This window comes from Platalea leucorodia (assembly GCF_965183815.1).
Source record: "Platalea leucorodia genome assembly, chromosome: 5".
NCBI lineage: Eukaryota > Metazoa > Chordata > Aves > Pelecaniformes > Threskiornithidae > Platalea > Platalea leucorodia.
Window position 1 is genome coordinate 25,197,650 of NC_138827.1, and position 20,275 is coordinate 25,217,924.

General features: G+C 37.8%; 1 protein-coding gene across 1 annotated transcript; it reads left to right on the forward strand.

Moving 5' to 3' along the window:
* Positions 1-465: 465 nt before the first annotated feature.
* Positions 466-20,185, forward strand: OMA1 (OMA1 zinc metallopeptidase; the record flags this gene model as incomplete). The annotated part of the gene is made up of 9 exons (XM_082312527.1): positions 466-545; positions 1,528-2,056; positions 2,488-2,716; positions 3,782-3,955; positions 4,049-4,156; positions 5,776-5,904; positions 10,297-10,371; positions 12,297-12,446; positions 19,967-20,185. Exons 2-9 carry the CDS (start codon positions 1,548-1,550, stop codon positions 20,183-20,185), a joined length of 1,593 nt encoding a protein of 530 aa, XP_082168653.1. The 5' UTR covers positions 466-545; positions 1,528-1,547.
* Between the last annotated feature and the right edge of the window lie 90 nt (positions 20,186-20,275).

Genomic DNA, 20,275 nt, shown 5'->3' on the forward strand with positions numbered 1-20,275 from the left:
CAAAACCAGCAAACAAACCCAAGGCATAACACACTGCAAAGGGCCTAAAGGTCTGGCTCGGGACCTCTTAACAGCCACACCCAGCAACACAGGAATCAGAGCCAACCCCAGCCATGAGGTGAGGCACAGCAGCACACAGACCTCACGGCAGCACCGTGGGCAAAGCCAGGGAAAAGGCAACACCGGACAAAGGACGGCAACAGCACGGCTCTGCGCCTCCTGAAGGGACACCCCCGCTCGACTCCCTCCGCACCCGAGCCGAGGCCGCCACCGCTGCCACAAAATGGCGGGCCACCGCGCCCCTGCCGCCCCGCTGACCTCGCGCGCGGGGGCTTGAGGCAGGGGGCGGAGCCTCCACAAAGCGGCGGCGCTGGCGCGGGGGGCGGAGGCCGCCGCCGCCTGAGGGAAGGGGCGCGGAGCCGAGGCTGTGGCTGGGGCGGTGCCGGGCCCGTCCCGTCCCGCCTCCCGCCCTCTGCCTCGGCCCGGAGTCGACGGCGTCTCCGAGTCGGCCCGGTCTGACCCCTCCTCCTCCGCCTCCCGGGGTGGTGAGTAGGGGAGCCCGGTGGAGGAGGTCTTTCCCGGCGCAGATCCCGAGGACGTCCAGCTGTGACGGGGGCCAGAGCTGTGTCCCCCCCCCGCCCCGGGCGGGCGCCGCTGAGTGGCACGTCTCTCTCACCCGTCCGCCCCCCCCCCCCCCCCCCCCCCATGTCTGCCCATATCACGATAGTCGTGCCAGCACCGAGGTCGGGGGGTGGCTCGCGTGCGGGATGGCGGGCGCTGAGGGCTGGCAGCCGAGGTCAGCCCCGAAGGGCGGCTCGGGGCGTCAGGCCGCTGCCAGAAAGGGAGAACGAGGAAAAGGCGGGTGGCGCCGGCAGTGCAGTTCCTCTCTCTCAGAGGAGAGGCGGTGCCGGCGGGGGGAGCGGAGGCCGTTGTTAGACCCAGCGGCTGAAAATGAGCGCCACGGGGTCCCTCGGGCCAGGGGTGGCCGGGTGCCGAGGGCTGCCCGGTGGGAAGGTGTTCCCATGCCCCGTGAGTGAGAGGCTGCCGGCTGGGAGACACTTGGTTTCGCTGTGTGGAGTCGTTTTGTTTCTAGGCCGGGTGCAGCAGAAATGCATGCTGTGTTCAAGAGCAAAATATTGGTAGAATGCTCAATAGATCCCGTTTTTCCTCGGTGTGTATGAATGGCACCTGTGGCAAGGAGCCCAGCACTGAAAGGTGATGATGCACACTTGTCTTCCACAAGGGACAGCTGCAGCCACTCTGAGCTGGTGGTAATAAAAGCAAAAGAAAAAATTACACTTTGTTTCATTCTCAGTGATAGAAGACCTTGACTTTTTCACAGTTGAAAGCAGATTGGTACCTTAAAACTGCGACAGGATGCAGCTGTAACTGTGACTTTTTTTGTGCCATGCAACTGTTGACAAACAAATCCATGGTATCTGATCAGATGAAATGAAGTAATGTTTCAGAGTTTTGTGTTTGGGTGGTTTTCTTAATACCTCTCTGCTATTTTTTTCTTTGTTTCAGGGTAACCAACCAAAGAAGTTATGAATATCATCTGTGGTCTAAAGTTGCCCGGCAGGAGCTGTGTTTTCTTTCATTTGGCTTCTTTGACCAAGCAGAGGAAGTGCAATAACCTCTATAGGTCTTACGCAGGGTATTGCCGAACTCAAGTCAGTTGTACAAAAGACAGATGCCAAAGACTGGATTTGAGTGGAAATACTAGAAACTGTTTTTTGACTGGTAGCCCTGACTCCTGTAGAAACTTCATCGGTAAAAGACTGAGGTGTCTTTTGCATGTCCCAAATACAGAAGTACACAAGAATGCACAATGCAGTTCGGGAAGGTTTTGCTTCCAGTCTTCTGGGCCATTGGGGGAGAAGATCACATCCCTCCAGATCAGTTCTGTAGGGCAATTCCCACATCATTTTTCTGCTTGGAACATTCATATCATCAGATCTTTTCACACATCACTGTCATTTCAGGCTGCACCAGTTCCTCTTTTCTGGATTATTGTTAAGCCAGCTCAGAAATTATTTGCTATCATTCTTGGCAGGTAAAATACTATTTTACTTCCTCTCTCAGTGTAAGACCCTATTATGCAAAGATGTGTTCATGAGTTTGTGGCGAACGGTAGGTGTATTTGTAGTGTTTTCAATTTGATATCTGCAAAATTTTGTAGGACTGGGGCCTAGACTGAGAGTTTGCTCAGCAAGAAGTTGTTTCCACTATCTGAGGTGTTAGATGTATCTTTTGCTTTTGTGGTTCTCATTTATATGTGGTAGAGGGAGATGAACGAAGAGACTAAGGGGCATTCCTTCCTCTCCTGTGAGAGGGAAGAAATGGAGTGGAGTAGAAGCCAGTTAAAGTATAATCTTGCATAAGCTCTTTCATGAGGTGAGACTGTAATATAGAATACAGAAAGGGCAGACACTAACAAATTCCTTTTTAACTATGTCCTAAGTTGACACTGTTTGTATCTTACAGGAGCATAAGAAATTGGTGGAAGGCACTTCCTCCTAATAAACGGGAACTTTTTAAAGAAAGTGCAAGGAAAAATAAATGGAAGATTCTTCTGGGTGTTAGTAGCTTAGGAGTTTTATTTGTCGTGTTTTATTTTACTCACTTGGAGGAGACACCCATCACTGGGCGCGCTCGACTGTTGGTGTTTGGAAAAGAGCATTTTAGGGAACTGTCACAGATGGAATACGATATGGTAAGATTTAAAAAAAAATCAAAATACTCTAAAATTGTTAATGCTTTTTTTAGTGATGAGGTAGCCCAATTAATGGGATGGGCAAACACACCTAATCGTGTCCTAATAAGTTTTGAATTTCATGCTTAGAACCCTGCAGAGCACTCCCATCAGTTACCCCCTCCTCTTGTCCCCGTTCTTTTTAAGAGTTCCCTTTCCATCAGCAAACCATTCAGGAACACATGATGGTTAAAGAATGCATTATATGTATGTAGCAAACATTTCTAACTGTGTTACTGTAATATAACAAGAAATATAGAAATCTGATAGAAGCAATAAAAACACAGTTAATAGGTACAAGCTCAGAACTGTCTCATTTTCTGTGCTGATTTGAGCATTCTTTGGCACTTGTTTAAGGTCCTCTCTTCTAAGCTGTCACTTTGCAAGGTAATACTCTCCACCTGTATTCAGTTCTACTTCTTTTTTTTATTGGATCCGGTCATTTTTCTTTACTTGCTTTCTTTTAAGCTGTCCATTGCACTAATTTCTGTAACTTTGAGTTCTGTGACTTTCTGTTCTAAAGCCAGTGAAATGTGGTAATTCATATACAAATGTTGCTGTATTCCTGTCTGACAGAGAATGAGAGATAAGAACAGAAGAAGTACAAGGATATATTCAAATTACATCTTTTATGTAAATTTGTCCACCTTACAAATTACAACAGAAATATATGGATACAGAAAAATTATAAATTCAAATTAAATTCGGGAAGGTATAGAAGGGTTTGCCAAATTGTGATGCCAAGCTTAACTGTATTAGGAAAATGCCAGATATAGGAAGCTGTAGGACGAATTTTACACTATCTTGTTTTTGATTTGTGGTCGGTTTACTTCCTTTTAAGTTTATTAATCCTTGACTTGTGGGTCTGAAAGCCTGAACTCTAATATTTTGCCTTCGGCTATATGAAAGAAAAATGTATTAAAACTTAGATTTAACTAAGCTGTATGTAGCCAGTAAATTAGTTTACCAATTAGTCATTTACTGTGTATTGTTCTGCATGGCAATCAATGAATTTTTTCTTTTCAGTGGATGGAGGAATTCAAAAATAAAATGTTACCCGAGACAGATGCACGCTATCAGGTTGTCGAGAGAGTTGTTGGTCATTTATCTGAAAGCAATAAGGACACCCCGCAGGTCTCGGCGCTCAAGTGGGTTATCCATGTGGTTGACGAACCAGATGTAAATGCTTTTGTGCTTCCAGTAAGTTGCATCCAATACAAAAATTATTAGTAATATTGAAACAGCATTTTATTTATGTATCTTCTACTTAATTTTTACTCTCTTTGTTTACAGCACGGCCAAGTGTTTGTTTTCACTGGATTGCTAAATGCAGTTTCTGACATTCATCAGCTGTCTTTCATTTTGGGACATGAAATAGCTCACGCTGTGCTGGAACATGCAGTAAGTATTTAAAGAAAGCTGTCTAAAATTCTTAAATGAATTCTAATGACTTTAATTAAGATTTTTCCTATCGCTGCCAACCAAAGTTTCAGTGTGCCTCTTTCTAATTAATGAAAAATTGAGTTTGAAGTAAGAGTATTCTGATACAGTATATCCTTAGTACTCATGTAGTACTTTTTAACTGTCAGAAGTCTTGTAGTAGTCAGTGTTAGCACAAAGTCTGCCAGTGTTTTTTTCACAACTATGGATGGATTATGGCTCACTATTAACAGTCATTTAGAACTTGGTCTGGAGATGCCTCTCCTCCTATAACGCAGACATAAGGAACGAGAGGCACTCAGCCACTTGCTTTGCTACTCCTAGACGTGGTAATATCTACAGAAGTGGATATACTTTAATAAATTATTCTAAAATACATGATATTTTTCTTACAGTAGCACACAGTTTTAGAATGCCAAACTCCAGAATGGCTGGAGCTTGATTCTACATTTACAGATGATTGCTTTCACAGACTTAATTTTTCCATGTCCTGACATGGGTATGTTGAAATTGGTAGTTCTTTGCCATTTGGACAGAATGGATTTAATAATTTTGTTGTGCTTTATAGGTACAACTGTGAAAAAAGAGGATGGTACAGAAATATGGCTCATACTGTTCTAGATTGGCATGATTTGCTAGAAGGTGCTTCTTTGCTTCCAAATTGATTTCTTTCTGTGCATGTTGTTTTAAAAAATTGTATTCATTACCTATCCATCAGTTTGAGGAGACCTAATGAGAAGCTTGTAAACATAAAGATCCTGCTAAAATTGCAAAGCTAATCTGGAAATGGGCAAATATGTTTTAAAGGCAGTGGAAATACAGGAGAATTGCTTTCCTGCATCTTACATGATTTTGGATAAGCAACAGTTTACACCATGGTTTCTTGGGCTCAGTTGAGCCAACTAACTTGTTAAACTTCTAAAGAAAATATTTCTAATAATAAAAAGAACTTACCTTGTTTGTATGGAACGTGCGTCACCCAGCTGGCATAGATAAAAGTATTGCATGATCTGGCTTGTAAGTGCTCAGATCAATTTGTTGCATGTAAAGTAGAGCTCTGAAAAACAGAAGAATTTCAATTTCTTTTTTCAGGTTCTCTTAGTTTCTCAAATTCAAGGAATACAACAGAAAATAAAGAATAAATATATTATGCCTAGTGTCCCCTTATCACATTAGTGCTCCTGTCTGATGTCTATCTCTTCTCAAATTAATGTAAAGAGCAGTCTTCTAGGTCTTTTTATAGATTTTTCATTCCAACTGAGGTGTCTCATGGCCTTTTTACTAAAGAACTCTGTCTGCGTGCTGCCGTCATCTTATCTCAAGCTTTGAATCTCTCAAATTGGGAGATAGCCAAAATGTATTTGTTCCAGTTGTATTTATGCCGTTGATGTGGATTCTAGACTGAAAGTACCTTGTATCCAGTTGGATTTTTTTTTTGTGCAAGCAGGTGAGCTTGTGCTTGCCCTGTTCCTGTGGCTGCGTAGAAAAATTAGTGATTTTTACAGTGTTTCAAAATTCTATTGTGTTCTAAAGAAAGATCAGACAGTAAGGAATGAAAACGGGACAATTTCTGTTTGCAGGCGGAAAAGGCCAGCCTGGTTCACTTCTTGGATTTTCTATCACTCATTTTTCTCACTATGATTTGGGCCATCTGTCCCCGTGATAGTTTGGCAGTTGTTGGCCAGTGGATTCAGAGCAAGTTGCAGGAGGTAAGGCTGACGTTTCATATTATTCTTCCTGGGTTCCGTGGAAAACCATTTTTAATCTTGGGGAGACAGTACCACTAAATAGTATGTTTGGGGGAAAAAGGCAAGAGGAGAAATATTATAAGTAAAAATTAATATTTGAGTATGTTTTTGAATGAAATATGGTTTTATAAATCTGCATCTGCTTTAGTTGATACATGTTTTCAGTTGTCATCTTGAATAACTTTAGATCTCCCTAAATGATTGGAGTTAGCTGAACAGGCTCTGAGTACCTGCTTGCCAATTAAGTTAGATGATTGTCTTTTTGAAATGTGGTTCATCCTTTAAAGCTGTGTATGTTAAAATGCCATGTTTTTATTTTGAGTAGTTGTTAAATTGCTTCTAAATCAAATCAAATATATGGAATTCTTTACATACATTGTTAGTGGTAAGAATGGTTTCCAAGATAAGAAAATTGAGAATCTAAACACTCTTTTAAAGTGTAAACCATGCTATAAAACTTACTGAAATAATCTTTTCAGGCAGCATATATTCCAATAAAGTAAAATTTAGAGGCTTTGCGGTGCTAGCTTTCTTCACCAGTCTAATTTACTCTCTGCCTCTGGACAGTTACTGATGCATTTCTTTTTAAAAAAAGTGTTGGAGTTTTTTTTGTTTTTTGTGTGTTTTTGGTTTTGTTTTTTTAAGAAAATTTGCTTACATCATGAAACTTGCATCTGAAATTAAAGTGAAAGAGCTCTTTGGTTTCTTTGACTTCTCTTGATGCTTTTCCTGAGATTTCCCCCGGTTCCTCAAAAACATAAAATTAAACATAACCAATCTGTTTTGTTAGTTCGTATGCTAATGGGTAGATGTGTGGATTCTGAACATAAATTATCTCTAAAGAGCTTGGATATTTGTACAAGTAGCTACGAAACCAATACATTGATGAACGCTAGCCAGCATTTTGAAGAGCTGAAGTTGGAAAAAGCAAAGTGTGAATCAATCCTGAGACTGCTCATAATTTAGAGAGCAAAGTTTAACTCCCTGTCAGCATCTTTTCTCCTCTTCTAGGCTAGCTGCAACTGATATTTTGGCATCGTGGATTGGAGTTTTGCTTTAGATTGCAAATGGAATCTGGGTTTAAGCTCGTAGTCCTAGTGTGCTATAGGAAAGATCTGTCATATATGAGATATTGTACAGTAATGCCCTGGTTTAAGACTCTGATCAAACTTGTCTTCAGTAACATTAAACATATCCCTGTGTAATGCAGAATAAATAAGTGATTAATACTGGCAAAGATTTCATCCCATATAAAAAAGATCTTGAATCGCAATTTTTGTTTCTGTTAGTCACCCAGGAATGCACAGTCTGTTTCCTTCATTCAACACTTGCCTATTGTGCTTATGTGAAAATGAATCTTTCTGCACATTTTCTCAGGATATTTCTTTTCTTCTTCTTCCATAACTGTGTTTTACTTTTTAAAGTTTTAGCATCCCACGCTATGAAAGGGTTATTTAAGCCACTTTGCAGTACTTGCTTCTGTTTCAGTATTTGTTTTTCTTTTATATCCTCAGAGGCTTAACTTTTTTACCTACTGACTATTGTTTATTTTTTATTATTGACTGCAAGTAGTTTCCAGTGACCCTTTGTAGGCCCTTTGGCATGTTAGCTCCAGTTCTGCTTTTTTCTCCAAAGGTGGTGGGTTTGCTTGCCTTAAGAAATTTAAGTTCCCTTACGGGATTCAGTGATGGTTGTTCTTCAGTCATGTGTTTCTGAACTGAAACATGTTAGCTTTGCTTTTACACCGGCAGTTGTTTTATATAGGAACAAAACCCTAGGAATTATTCTTGGAATAGCACAAAGCATAACTCTGAGTTTTACTCATGTCCTGCACACTGGTATGTACAGACACAGTACTTTGTATTCCTTTTCTCGTCCACCTCACACCATCAGATTTGTATTTCATGTGGAAACTGGTGATTTTGGATAGTCAGCTTACCTGGAACTTCCTTTAACATACGCAGAGAGCTCTGGTAATTCATTTGAAAAATCAAATCTGTCTTCTTTATTATGTCCAATTTCTGACAACGGTTTTAGAGTTTGAAGATCCAATTTTTCATTCTAGCACTTTGACAAAAGATTTTTTACATAAATGCATTTTTCAGCAGCAGATGAGTAGTATTGTATGTTAGATGCCTCAAGACCCTTTTATGTGACCACTGCTGAGACTTTATTGGCTAGAAGTACACCGTGAAAGAGAGCCCAAGTTTTCTCAAGAGATTCAGATTATCTTATAGTTTTAATTTTAGATCTGAAGAAGAAACACATAGAATTCTCAAAAATTGCAGAGGATGCATTTAAGTCTCTTATATGTTAATGAAATTTTGGTAATGATCAGAACATAACAGATCTGGAACCCTACTTGGTCATAAGCTATATCTAGCATAAGAATTGCTATATGGAATCCCATCAGAGTCTGTTTAGGCTCATATCTTGTCTGACTGGCCGGTAGCAGATACATAGAGGAAAAGTAAAGGAAATAACAGCAATTATAGGGTGATAGTTTCTTCAGATGCCATCCCTGCTTCCGCAGTCTGCAGCATAGGTGGGTCCTGAACTAGAGATTGCAGTACTGCTATGTTTATTTTTAAAAATACAGCCATATTTCTGCAGGCAGTGTTGGGCTAGACATACAGGTAAATAGTCATACCCTAGTGCTTAACTGTAAATGCAAATAAAACTCTTTAAGGGGAAAGAGTTTAAATGCTGATCTTTCTATTACCATCTTCTTGCTGTCCCAGATCTGTCTTTAGAGATGATCTGTTAAGACACACGCATTCAGACCATCAGTTTCCTAGTTCTTAAACTTCTGCAAATCTTTTTTGAGATGGATGCTACCCCTTCTTATTTAAAATTGTTGTAAACCTCCCAGAGAAGAAAACCACAAGTGGTTGTAACTGGAGAAATAGAAAACTGTCTGCTTGTGGAAGCCTCTGTTCCAGTTAGTGCTTTGGGTAGTCCTGTTACCAGTTTCATTCCCCTGCCTGAGAAATGTTTAATAATTAAACAAATAGTTTATCTGGCTAACTGGGAAATGGTGCTTCAGGAATATATGACAGACTAGCCAGGGATATCTTTGCTGTTTAGTGAATATATACACTCAAGTAGACCCAACGTACTTTTCAAAGCAATAGAAATGTATCTTCCACTTCAAGTAATGGCTTGATCATCAGAGAAATTTAAAAATATATTTATAATTGCAATGTTTAAGGTCTGTAAGGAAACGAAGAATTTAGAAAGTGACTTCATCTATACTTACTTATAAGCCAGCATATTTGGCTTTAAAAAACCTGTAGAGGATCAGCTTTCATTTTTGACCTAGTAAAGAAAAACTATCAATCAGTACTATTGTAGAAAGAAGCAAAAAGTTACAGATACCTTTATGTACTCAAGGGATTGGACCACTTCTTTGATGCTCTTCATTTCTATCTATTTTGTCTTTTTTTTCCTGGAACTTGTAAGGAGGACATATTTTTAAAACGAGATAAAGAGCTGATAAAACCTTTTTCTCTTCACTAACCTTGCACATCCCCATTCTTCAGTTGGTATTTCCTAATCAATGCCTAAACCAGAATGTTGTGATATGTTCCTTATCTGTGCAAGAGCAGACTGTTTTAACAAGTCCTGAATTGCATTTACTATAACTGGATATACTAGGGCAGGGCTGCCTGAATCTACGTGAATTACATATGCCAGGAGATCCTGGTATATATATGACTAAATAACATTTGAGAAAACTACCACTGTCTCTTAGTGTGTGTTAATACAATGTCATACCCTAGAAAAATGGGAGAGGAGTTGGTCAGATTTATGTCTTCTAGTTTGATTTCTCAATGGCAATTTGCAACTTGTGTTGGAGGATAACCATGACAAAGGAGTGATTTCTGCATGAAAATGTTTATGGCTACATTCCATACTGTGGGCTGTTTACCATACACAATAAATCATACCAGGTTTAAAGACAGTCGTCATAAAAGTTTAAGGGAACCAGTGGAATTTTTTATGTACAGTTGCTACAATAAAAATCTTAATGCCAATAAAAGAGTGAATTGAAAAAATTCTAGTTTAAAGTTGGCATTGACCCTTTAGTTGCTGCAAAATGCTGTGAGACTGGCTGATGAGAGGGGCTATGAAAATATATATAGTTTGAATTAATTTCCACTGAATGCAGCATCAATGAATTACATGTAATGGAATTAAAGATTACATTAAGAAGGTTAGTACTGATCACATGCAGTGTGAACATGATAGATAAACACCATTTCTTATGAGAAGGTTAAAAAATAGCTATAATGCTCTAGCTTTGTACACCTTCAAACCCAAGAAATAGCGCTTTGATGTGCCTCTTTGCAGTTTATGTTTGATAGACCGTACAGCAGAACATTGGAGGCTGAAGCTGATAAAGTGGGACTTCAGTTTGCAGCAAAGGTAACTACAACTGGTTTGTTTTATTAGCAGTTTACCAGACATTGTTCAGTTTCTGTTACAATCAGAGGGAGTTTCACACTTCATACAGAGGTAAACTGTGTGTGGGAGGGTTCCCAAATTTTTAAAGATATGTAAATTAAAGAAGTAAAAGAAGTAATGGGAAATAAAACAGTTTGTAGGGAAAGACAAAGTAATTCTGGCTAAATTGTATGTAATAAAATTGAAGTTTGTAAAATTGTGCGTTATTAACTGCACAGTATACTTTCTATGTAGTTTATTACTATTAGAAGAAAAAGCTACGTATTTATAAAGAGAATGCCAAATAGTGAACTTCCAAAAGTGGGATATATTTAATTGTATGTAAAGATATAAATTGCCCTTTAGATTTTTGTTTCACTTAGTTTCCATGTATTGTGAGAAGTTCTGAGGAATGTTTTACTGTATTGTAGTGCACCTAAAATATTCTGATCTATAATATCTATTCTCATAACAATACAGTAAAATTTAAGAACTTTTTGATATTATGATTATATTTTCTGTGATTGCTGATAATTACAAAGTATATCAATATTGTTCTGTTCTTTAAAGATTTAGTCTAAATACAGCCATAAAAATAATGCAGCTTTGCTAAAGTAAGACAAAAATTTGGTCAGAAACTACTCAGCATTTTATTCATAATTTGTTTATTCAGTCACTTTTTTTTTTTTTTTGTCCTTGGGAATTTAAATTCTAAATTAAAGAAACTAAAACAACGTTTTCATTTCTAGCTAAGTGTAATAGAGCTAGATAAGTGTTAGCTAAATATGAGAGTAGCACCATCTAGTGTTAATATTACATAAGGAAATTTTCCTTTGCTTAATAATTATTAATATTTCTTCAAGGAAGAGTTTTTAAAATTAACTTTGGTTCTGGGGTTGAAACTGCATTTGTAGTTTAAAGTCATCTAAGGGAATAATAAAATCCATGAAAAAAATGTAATTGCTGTGTGGGTACTCACTGCTTTGTAATACCCAAGATGTAGGACCAGAAAGAAGGAAGCAAAGTGGTATCTCAGCATTTCTCTGCTTGTGCAGATAATCTTTTTATAATAGTAATTTTAAGAAATAATTTCAAAGGATAAAGCACCACTTCTGTATTTTGGGCGGGGGGGGGAAGGTCATTTTCTTACCTTCTGAGTACCTGTTTCTTTTTCTCTTAAACAAGTGAAAATTAATGTAAGAAATCTTGTTCTTTTTTTCCCCCTCCACTTAAATGCAAGTATAAAGGAGTCTGTTGGTGATATACAAATGCCATTCTTGGTGTTCCGTGACTTTCTGTGGTTAAATATATATTTCTATGGAGAGAGATAGGAATTCTGCAGAATTACTATTTTAATCTGTTGTGGACTAGACGGATCACCCTTGAAAAAGGCAGTGTAATCAACTTAAAGAAAAGCCTTTGCAGTTCATTTTTAGAGATATTTAAGTAAGAATTATTATCACTTTGTATTTTTTACTCTAAACTTTTTCCTGTAAATTTACTTAAATCTGTGGAGATGATTAATTTGTTCTTCTGCTGTACTATATCTAGCAAATATAATTTAGAATAAGCAGCTGAGTTTTTTTTAAAGAACAAGTACATGCCGGAAATTGTGAATCAGTTTTTCTCCTGAATTGTCTGGTTCGGGTGTAAGTTTTTTTTTTTTTTTTAAGGTCAGTGGATTTACATAGATGTTAAATGGAACAAATCCAGTGTCTATCTGGATGTGTTTTTTACTGCTTTTAGATATTTTAGAACATCCTTTTCCTGTCAGGTATGAGAGGATCATCTAAACAGGCTTTAGAGATGTAAAATTTAAGATGTCTTTTGTAATTCAATATCTATTAGAATGTGTATTGTGTTATTTTTAAAATACAGTGGTGTATACATTTCCTTTCTGTTTTCAGGCTTGTGTGGATGTACGAGCAAGCACTGTATTTTGGCAACAAATGGAATTAGCAGAAACCATTCAGGGGCAGCCCAAGTTACCAGAGTGGCTCTCCACACACCCTTCTCATGAAAATAGAGCTGAACACTTAGACCGGCTTATCCCAGAGGTGAGCAGAGTTGAACGAAGTGTGTCTTTTTCTCTTAGGAAGGTTGCCAGAATTAGTTTGGTATTGATTCACGAGCTACTTTGGTATTGATTCACAATCTACCCCTTTAGCATCGTGCTTATCTGTCTCTATCCTTACAGAAATTTTCTGTTACAAAGCTCTCAACCTTAAAGGTTTTATTAAATGAGGAAAAATTAAGATAGCACAGGTAAAATGTAATTATATTCTAGGTTTTTTTTTTTTTTTTCTTTTCTGACTTCTGATCGAAGTGTAGTATTTTTGCTTTTGAATGGCCTTCCTGGTATAGATGTGACAGTGTCACAGTTCTCATCCATTCTTTTCTCTTTTTTGCCATTTTGGAACCCAGTTTTTAAGTTGGATCTCTAAACTGTCTTGACTTCTCTTGCTTTGGTAGCTAGCCCTAGGCTGTCAAATAGAGAATGCCTCATCCTATCCTGTCTCTCTCACTGATGTGAGATTGAATACACCTTGAATAATTGTGCCTCAGAAGAATGTCAGATCCTCAGTAGAAGATTTCTTAATAGCCCTAGTTATGATAGGTCTCTGTAGATTTTGCAGCCTGCTTTTTTCTTCACGTCTCTATTCTGTCACATTAGGGAGCAAATTTTACCCCACTCCAAGGAACTTGAGCAAGGAACTAATTCATGCAATTGCCCATCAATCTGCAGTCTTTTCTCTGTTCTTTCTTTCAGATTTCCTCTCAGAGGAGTGCCAAGTGGATAGCTACTTGGGGATTCTCTTAATTTGATGTGCTACTCACTGGTAGCTTCAGAACAGAGAACTGTTCCAAGTTTAGTAATCTTAGTTTGTTTACTATTTCTTTAAATAGGGGGGGTTTCAACTACAGAAAAATAGCATGGATTGTTTTTTGCCTAGTTTTTTCTTTTTAAAAGATAGTGTTAACGTGCTTCACAGTAGCACTGTTTTTCAGCAAGCTAAACTGTGTTTGGAAATTCCCTTTCTTATAACCAACTCGTAATTTCTTCTTCTTCCTCTTTTTTCTTTTTTTTAACCTCTCAGTCACTCCTAAGTCTTTCTCAGTTCCAAACTGTAAAGGCAGTTGAAGATTTATTAGCAGAAGGAGCACTAAAATGTTGATGTGTTTGCTGATTTCAAAGGATAAAAAAAGATTTTCATGAATCCTTTGATGAGAATGAATGCAGTAAATATTCTAAATAATGGCATAAATCAAAATCGACATAAAGGTAGGAGGTTGGAGGCTGACTAGACTGAATATTTTAAATTACTATACACAAATTCTGTACTTTGCAAAAACAGGTTGTGAGACTATTTTGATGGATTTCCTAACACATTAGAGCAGCTGAATGGAAAATTATACTCGTTGGGGAGCCTCAATTTTAGTTAGATTGAACACAAAGGATTCAGGATCCTTTATTTTCATACAGTTATTGATTGGCTTATGAAGTGGTAATGAAATTAATTACTACTTATGTTCTATCTAGCCCAGGACTGAGCAAGTAAGTTAAATAACTGAGCAACTGTGTAGAACTGGCAGTCATGTTATTTCTGTCTTGTCTCTTGCAGTTCAGCAGGTGGAGCAACCTTCATCTTTTTATAGCCACTCTCACTTCCAAGAGCGGTGGAAGTGAGGAAATTTTCTTCCAAAAGATAATTGAGGAGGAGATGTTTTCATTTGCTTTTTACCTTAAACATTCTTTGGAGTAGGGTAAGAAAGCAGAGGCTGAAGGCTTCCTGTTTTTAACAGAAGTTCGCTAGATAAGTGAGGTTAATATTACAAAAGCGGAATAAAAATGAAAGCGGGTATGTAGAGGTGGTGTTGGAGGCTTCTTGTCTGAAGCATTGACTCCCCTTCCTCTGAGAGCTGCCTTCTTGAAGCTCGATCTTAGGCATTTAAAGAGAATCCCAGGGCTTGGTTGTTGTTCAATATCAATGCCTTTTTGTTTCATTTTTCACATACTTAAAGCCTTTTAGAACAGCATGTTTACCATGTATTAATGGCTATCAGATATTCAGAGCCCAAGGGGAGAAGCCAGATTTCGAAAAGCGCCTTTTTATCTCTCTAGTATCTCTCTGTGAAGAAACTGTACTGCTTAGTATCAGGTCCATCGTGAGCAAGAAATAAGGCTTTAAATCCTAAAAAAAACCCCAAAACCTCTGCTGGGTTTTACCTCTGTATTTGACTTTGACTATTACTTCAGTTGAAATTGCCCTTCCTCTGAAGATACAAATAAAATAGACGGGTTTGTATTAAAGGTACTGATAGAAATATTGTTGCGTTTCATACGCTGATGGTTTTGAAGCTGAAATGGTTTTCAGGACGATATAATATCTATTGTTAGACCAGCTACTGTAGTTGGGGGTAATAGGGACAAGTTTGTGGACTTCTTGGGCCACACAGATGTTTCTCTACGGACTTCTAAGCAAGTTCACAGTAAGATCCGATCGTATAAAGTGAGACTTTTTTCTTCAAGTAATGAAATGGCATGTCTCAATGAGGTGACTTAACAGTCTCAGGAAATGTAAATTAAAGCAGGAATATCATAGGGATTCTCTTTCCACATAATTAAAACTCACTTGATTTGCTCCCTGTCTTTTAAAGATCTTGCATCTGGTTTTCTGAACAAGTTGGAAGCTACAGCTAAGCTGAGGAATTAATAAATAAGAGAGCTATAAGCAGTTACAAAGTGACACTGTCCTGGGAAGGAAATAAAGGAAATTGAAAAGATTTACCGTGTTTTTAAAGGATTTCCCCCTCAGACTGGGAGAGATTTGGATTGTAAACTAGGAAAACAGAATATACTATTAAATGGGAAACTGAAATCTCCTAGAATTCCTACATGGAAGGTGGTGAGATCCTTGGTAAAGGCCTATGCATTTTTTTTTTCAGAAAAAGAAATCTTAAAATAATTTTGTACTAGCAGGAATGATGCTTACCATTGTTCTGGAGAGAAAAATTGTGGAAGTGTAGTGCCAGAGAGAAGCTATAGGATTTTCTAGTTCATTTCTGAACCTTTTATTTTAATGTTCTCTGACTTGCTACAGTTTCTCTACCTTTTTCCTAGTATGTTGTCCAAACAGAACACTGTACATCAGCTGAAGCCTCAGCTATACTGAATAAAGCAGAAGGTTATCTACTGAGCCTTGCCTGCAACATAAAAATTCATCTTGACGTGACATTTGCTTTTTTGGCATCATGTTGTTGGCTCAGATTCCTTTTTTGATTCACTGTAACTCCCATTTCCCACTCTTTCTTGTGGAAATGCTGTGTTGAGATAATTTCGAGAGTAATACTAAGTTGGGATATGTCACCTCTACTGCTTCTCTTTTGTTTGCTAGGTCAATTAACTTGTCAAAAAAAAAAAGTTAATTTACTTTGGCAAGATCTGTTCTTGTCAAATCCACATTGGCTGTTCATTATTTTTGTTTGGGTAGTTATTCCTTATTCCTCAGTCTGCTGCCTTTTGAAATATTGAAGATGCATTTATTTCGTTTCCTTCTTAAAAATGGGTTGGTATACTTGCCCTTTGCTTATGATGTGGAGATTACTTCAGATAGTTCTAGGACTAGAATATATTAATTAGGCCTTATCAATGTGAAAACTTAGAGGAAAGTAAGAATAAAAAATACTGACCTGTGTTTCTATCCTCCCCATAAATTTGTTAAATACTTTGTTACCATTTTCCTTTTCTGTGCCAATAGAAGCAGTGAAAGATTTGAAGTATTAGCATTATATGAAGGTTGCTTTTCTTCTCCATCTAGTAACAAATCTATCCATTCTTTTAATCATCTTTTTACTACTACTTCATTTGTAGAACCTGTCTTCCCTATGCCTGCTATTTGTAATTAATTTTGCAACTCGTCGTTTCTTATTTTTAATTTTTTTTTTTCTTTTTGTCCCTACATGCTTGTGCTGTTTCTTAGTTTTTGTCAGAATTGCAAGGTCAGAGCGTAAGTCAGCCCTGCCAGGGTAATCGCAGTTAATACACAAGAGACAATAACCCTTGGCCTGGTTTGCGGACAAGAGAATGATGTGGCTTTTATACTGAGAGAGCTGACAGCTGGAGAGGTAGGACAGATGCGCTCCAAAAGACTGTAAGGGCTCAAGATGCAGCAGTTAGCCTGGTATCTGTGACAGTGGCGAGGGATTAATACTGAGAGCTAAAAATTACTTTTTCTATATTTGTCTCTGCTGGTAGGCTTTATATGAAAGCAATAGGATGAGGCAGACCTCCCTAATTCTTATGCCTTTCCCCCTCCCAGCACATTGCAGGAGGTGACTGCAATTGTATTGATAAGAAAAACAGCTTCACCTTTGTTACTTACAAGCAATAGTTTTGATGTTTTATTTGAGATCATCTGAACCAGTAAGCATGCAGGTGGTCTTTATTCTGAACAGCAGTTCTTCTCTCTTAAGGTTAACCTGAAAAGAACAGCATTAAAGTACTCTCAGTTCCCAGGTGAATCTACGTACTGACTCCAGCTAGTTAATCTTGTCTCAGTTCTGTCTGTCTTGTTTATTGAGAACACTCTTCAGTATAAACAGTCAATAAAACATGTTCTTATTATAATATCAATATGCATGTGCTTCATTAAGAATGCTTTTACTTGTCCTCTTACCCAAACTGTCAAAAACCAATTTACTTGAGCAATATTAAATTACCAGATTTGAAGTTGCTAGTGATTTTGAAAGTACGGTACGGCCAACCATGTTGGGCTGTTTTATCTTTCAGGAAAAATGATATTGTAAGCTCCTCAGCATGTTACTGGCATCTTAATGACGTTATAGAGCTACTGGCACAAACCAAAATAGCAGAAGTCAACTGAGCCAGCGAAAGAACACTTTCTAACTCGGGTTGAATGTTGCATGGCAGTCACAAATGTACATACAAAGACTACTTTCACCAGAGTGTGTAGTCATAGCTGTCTTTAACAGTGAGATGACATGTCAGCATAGCTTTCCATTCTCATAACTGTAGTCTTTTTAATGGCATGTGAGTAGATAGTGTTGAATAGATGCCTTCTGCCTCCTTGGACAGCTTTATGTCTAGCAAGAATGCAAAGACATCTAGAGGGTAAAAATGTTAACTCTGAAGTATTGGTTTTTTTACCTTTGCTGTTGTGACTTTAGTATGAAACTATGAAAATAGGCCAGGCACTATATAGCCAAGAAAACGAGAGACTTAAAATTGTTAAATTATTTTAAAAGAGGATTATGTTGCCCTTTCCAGGATACAGCCTAAATCTTTATATTTCCATTTGCCTTGAATAATGCTGCTTGACATCAGTGCAGTCTTGCAGCAGCTTATGTTCTGGAAGAGAACAAGAGAAACTCTTGGTTTGTCATAAATGTCAGTTTAGAAATTAATTGGTCACTGAAGCAGAAGAGTGTTCAGTGGTATGGTTACATTTGGTGACTACATGGACGATCATGCTGTAGAAAAACAAGTGCTGAAAGCTTTATTTGTATTTTTTTACAAGTTAGACAAGAGGAATATTTGTATGCCTAATCCAGACTTGTGTATCAAGTAATTTGAATGTTACATTTCAGCAAGAAACAGCTGGAGAAACTCTTGCTACATTCCTGGAATGCACCTTTTTCCAAAACCAGTTGTTAAATTTAAATTCTATTTGTTTCTAACCATTTACAGCAAACTCTTTGTCAGTTACTAGTAAAGTTAGGGAGAAATATGTTTTGGTACCTCCTTATACAAAGAAATGAGTTAAGAAGCTCTGCTCTTCTATTTTAAAATCTGCTGTAGTAAGATATTCCCAGTGTCTTCTGTGGAAGAATACCAAATTGTTTCAAAATGACGGGCAAATACTTATGCATAAGTGTAGTGGAATATTTTATTTGATATTTCAGCCAAATCTAGTGTATATAAAGCAGATTAACATTTCTGCTCTGCTTTTTAAGTGCAGCGGTAGGACTGCTATGAAAACTGTGTTACTTCGTTCTTCCTCTTTAATCCATCTAGAACAAATGAATCAACCCACGCATTCCACTAACAGTCTCTAGTACCGGTCAGGAGGCACCTGACTACAACTCCAAGACAGGTCTGGCCGTTACTTTTCAAGAATCCACGGTTATGAAGAGAAGTGGAATAAAATATACATTTGAAGTTATTTTTCCATGAAAGGATTAAAAATAAAGCTGGATGTTAATCTGCCCATAGTTTTATACTGTTAATTGAGGATAAGATACAGATAATAATACTGCATAAAAGTGACCGTACCACAGTGATGATTGATTAATGCTAAATATCAGGCTAGTTTTTGACTTGGTGTTTTCTTGGTGTTTCATTTTGCAAATCTTGAAAAAATAGTTTTCGGCAGAGACATAGAACCTAGAACTATAGAACCATAGAATTCTACATATAGTATTTTGCTGTGTGATACATAGGAACTTGCTTTTCTTGATTAGTTTAAATGGGTCTTGTAGGAGAATCCATGGATACTAGTAGATCTGTGTACAACCGCTTGTGAAGTACTGCATTGGACTTAGTTGTGCAGTATTCATTGTTAGCTCTAAAATGAGCTGCCTGTTTTTATGGACTAATTAAAGTATGTTCAGCTTCGTTACAATGAACACCAACTTAAGCACCCTTTAAAACAGCTGACTTCATACTGGTTTATATCAATTTGTCCATGGTACCTTTGAGACATGAGGTTCACCCGTTGTCATACCTTTCTCAGATTTCCCACAGGGCAGAATGATCTGGGGGGAGTGTACCTGTGCTAATGGATTTTGACTGTCGGGGAAATTCTTGGGCTCCTTTGTGCCTCTACTTTCTAATCTGTATAATGGAAACAATGGCACTTACTCAGTGGCCAGGAATAATTTTAAGTTTGGTCTCTTAGTGCTAATCTTTTTATCCAGATAAATTTTTACCTTCTAGAGACATTGTTTTCTGAGAACACTTGGAAGCTGTGTATTCAAATGCTTCTTGGAGATGAGATCACTTGTGTAAGTGGACCATAACTATACTGATCAACCGTCTGGATCTCTGTGCCTAATAGTTAAATGTCCGTTATGTTGTTGGAGATTTTTTTCCCTCCTTTTTTGAGTCAGACATCTATATATAGTTACTTCAATAATAGAATATATCTGATGAAGTAAATTATTCACAGCCCGTTTTTTCTTGATGCAGTCAATTTACATGTGAATGTAAATTAAAAGGTAAAAAGTACTGATGGGAACAAGTATCAGAAAATAGTTGGACAACTTCCTATTTATTTATGCTGTACCTTTTAGAGTATCCATTCTTTGAGAGACTGTGAGAAAATGATTTTTCAGTCTTCATTCTTCATTTTTTTCCATTGTTTTACCATATCGCTACATTTCTTCTCGGGAATTCTTGGTTTCTGTTGAAAAGTTGTTCAGTAACAACTCAGATTCAGTATTATACTCGCTAAGCTTTGTGTGCAAATGCAAACCTTACTGGAAAGCCAAATCGGTGACTGAAACCTTTGTTTTTCTTATTTAAATGAGCTTGATTTGTTTTCCTATGTATTCACAGGCTCTTAAAATAAGAGAGAGCTGCAATTGCCCATCTCTTTCTGGACCAGATCCTCGCCTCATTTTCAAACTTAACATGCAACATCTCCTGGAATTGTCTAAAGGTCAAGAAACCCTAAATTCTACAGAGCGGGATCTCTCACAACCAAAACTGGATTTTCCTCTCACTCAAAAAGTGGAAGATATGCCAGTAACTTTTGCAGTTAAACCTACAAACTGATGATAATAATTTTCACTTTTTATGAAACTTGTCGTCCCTGAAGGTCTGTCTTACAGCACAAAATTGTCTTTGAACCATAAAGAAGATGTA